This window comes from Pseudoliparis swirei, chromosome 10 (assembly GCF_029220125.1).
Source record: "Pseudoliparis swirei isolate HS2019 ecotype Mariana Trench chromosome 10, NWPU_hadal_v1, whole genome shotgun sequence".
Classification (NCBI taxonomy): domain Eukaryota; kingdom Metazoa; phylum Chordata; class Actinopteri; order Perciformes; family Liparidae; genus Pseudoliparis; species Pseudoliparis swirei.
Window position 1 is genome coordinate 847,669 of NC_079397.1, and position 2,485 is coordinate 850,153.

The 2,485-nt window shown below is 45.4% G+C and overlaps 1 protein-coding gene across 1 annotated transcript; it reads right to left on the reverse strand.

Moving 5' to 3' along the window:
• Window positions 1–919: 919 nt before the first annotated feature.
• On the reverse strand, window positions 920–1,429 carry LOC130200858 (uncharacterized mitochondrial protein ORF4-like). The gene has a single exon (XM_056425436.1). It carries the CDS (start codon window positions 1,427–1,429, stop codon window positions 920–922), a length of 510 nt encoding a protein of 169 aa, XP_056281411.1.
• Window positions 1,430–2,485: the final 1,056 nt, after the last annotated feature.

The following is a 2,485-nucleotide window of genomic DNA, read 5'->3' on the forward strand; positions in this document are numbered from 1 at the left end:
CAACGTTCTCTCTCCATCACAACGTTCTCTCTCTCCATCACAACATTCTCTCTCTCCATCACAACATTCTCTCTCCATCACAACGTTCTCTCTCCATCACAACGTTCTCTCTCTCCATCACAACGTTCTCTCTCTCCATCACAATGTTCTCTCTCCATCACAACGTTCTCTCTCTCCATCACAACGTTCTCTCTCCATCACAACGTTCTCTCTCCATCACAACGTTCTCTCTCCATCACAATGTTCTCTCTCCATCACAACGTTCTCTCTCTCCATCACAACGTTCTCTCTCCATCACAACGTTCTCTCTCTCCATCACAACGTTCTCTCTCTCCATCACAACATTCTCTCTCTCCATCACAACGTTCTCTCTCTCCATCACAACGTGATGGCTTGTTGCATTGTTATGTTACGTTGTTGTGTGTTCTTGGCTCTGGTGGTCTGGGTCTGGTGGTCTGGGTCTGGCGGTCTGGTTCTGGTGGTCTGGGTCTGGTGGTCTGGTTCTGGTGGTCTGGGTCTGGTGGTCTGGTTCTGGTGGTCTGGGTCTGGTAGTCTGGTTCTGGTGGTCTGGGTCTGGCGGTCTGGTTCTGGAGTGGACCCGGTTCCCACAGAGCGTGTTGCTCCTCATGCAGCTGTGCGTTGAGCTCAAAGGTGTGTTTGTGTTTCTTTGGTCAGGTGACGCCCAGCCGGCCAATCAGAGGCCAGCGCTCCCTCAGCAGAATCTCTTGTTTTGTCTCTCTGAAGCTCCGATAAGCCGCCAGAGACAGGAAGGAGGTCGCGACCCCGAGGAGAGCCTTGTTTGTGTTCGAGATGATCCACCCTGATCACATGGCAGAGGTCAAAGGTCAGCCCGCTCTTCAGGGTCCACTGAGGATCCTGATCTGGTTCTGATCGTTTGCCTTTGATCTCGTTAGTGAACTCAGATAGAAGTATAGAAGTAGATCATCAGCGTATAGAAGTAGATCATCAGTGTATAGAAGTAGATCATCAGCGTATAGAAGTAGATCTTCAGTGTATAGAAGTAGATCATCAGTGTATAGAAGTAGATCATCAGTGTATAGAAGTAGATCATCAGCATATAGAAGTAGATCATCAGTGTATAGAAGTAGATCATCAGCGTATAGAAGTAGATCATCAGTTTATAGAAGTAGATCATCAGCGTATAGAAGTAGATCATCAGTGTATAGAAGTAGATCATCAGCGTATAGAAGTAGATCTTCAGTGTATAGAAGTAGATCATCAGTGTATAGAAGTAGATCATCAGTGTATAGAAGTAGATCATCAGCATATAGAAGTAGATCATCAGTGTATAGAAGTAGATCATCAGCGTATAGAAGTAGATCATCAGTTTATAGAAGTAGATCATCAGCATATAGAAGTAGATCATCAGTGTATAGAAGTAGATCATCAGCGTATAGAAGTAGATCATCAGCGTATAGAAGTAGATTACATTATGTTGAATAACTTCAGACATTATTTTTCTTTACCCATCACAGAGAACCTTCATGGAGAACCCACCCTGTAAACACACAGAGCAGAGTCACCCCTGCACCTCCTCCTCCTCCTCCTCTTCTTCCCACACGGCAGCATTAGTGTCATGCGAACGTAGAGGAGGAGGAGGAGGAGGGCGTCGGCCTGTTGCACCGGGCCAAGGCAAACATCTCCTTCATTGAGGATCTGATCCACGTCTCCTCCCATAAGTAGCCACCACTCCTCCTCCTCCTCCTCTATATATTATATATATATTTGTATAATATATAATATATAATATATATATATATGATATATATTTATAAAATATATATATATTTATAATATAGATATATAATATATATATATATTGATATAATATATATATATAATATATATAATATATATATATTATATAATATATATATTATATTTATTTAATATATTATATATATATATATACTATATATATAATATATTATATATATGAACGCAGTGTGAGGATCCGTTTCAGTCCCGGAGGGAATCGAACCACCGGGTGAAGGACTGAGCCACAGGGGACACGGGGCCCCGTGGCCCCCGTGTCCGACAGCTGGACTGGAGCTCCACAGGTCAGGGGTTTCCAAGCTGGGGTCGGGGCTCCTTCTGAGGGCTCAGATACATCTGAGGGGTCAAAAGGGCGACTAGACAGGCTGGTGAGAAGGGCAGCTGTTGTTGGCATGGAACTGGACTGCCCAACATCAGTGGCGGAGAAAAGGACATCGAGTCGGCTGCTGACCATCTTGGCCAATGACCAGCACCCACCACACAGTCCTCTACCGGACAGAGGAGCATGACTGACAGACTCCTGTCAGTCATGCTCCTCTGATGGACAGAGGAGCATGCCAGTGGCCGACTCCTGTCACTGGCATGCTCCTCTGACAGGCGGAGGAAGTCCTTCGTCCCCAGGGCAATACGACTGTACAACGCCACGCAGAGGGGGAGGGGCTTCTCTGCATGAGTCCACCTCGGTCTC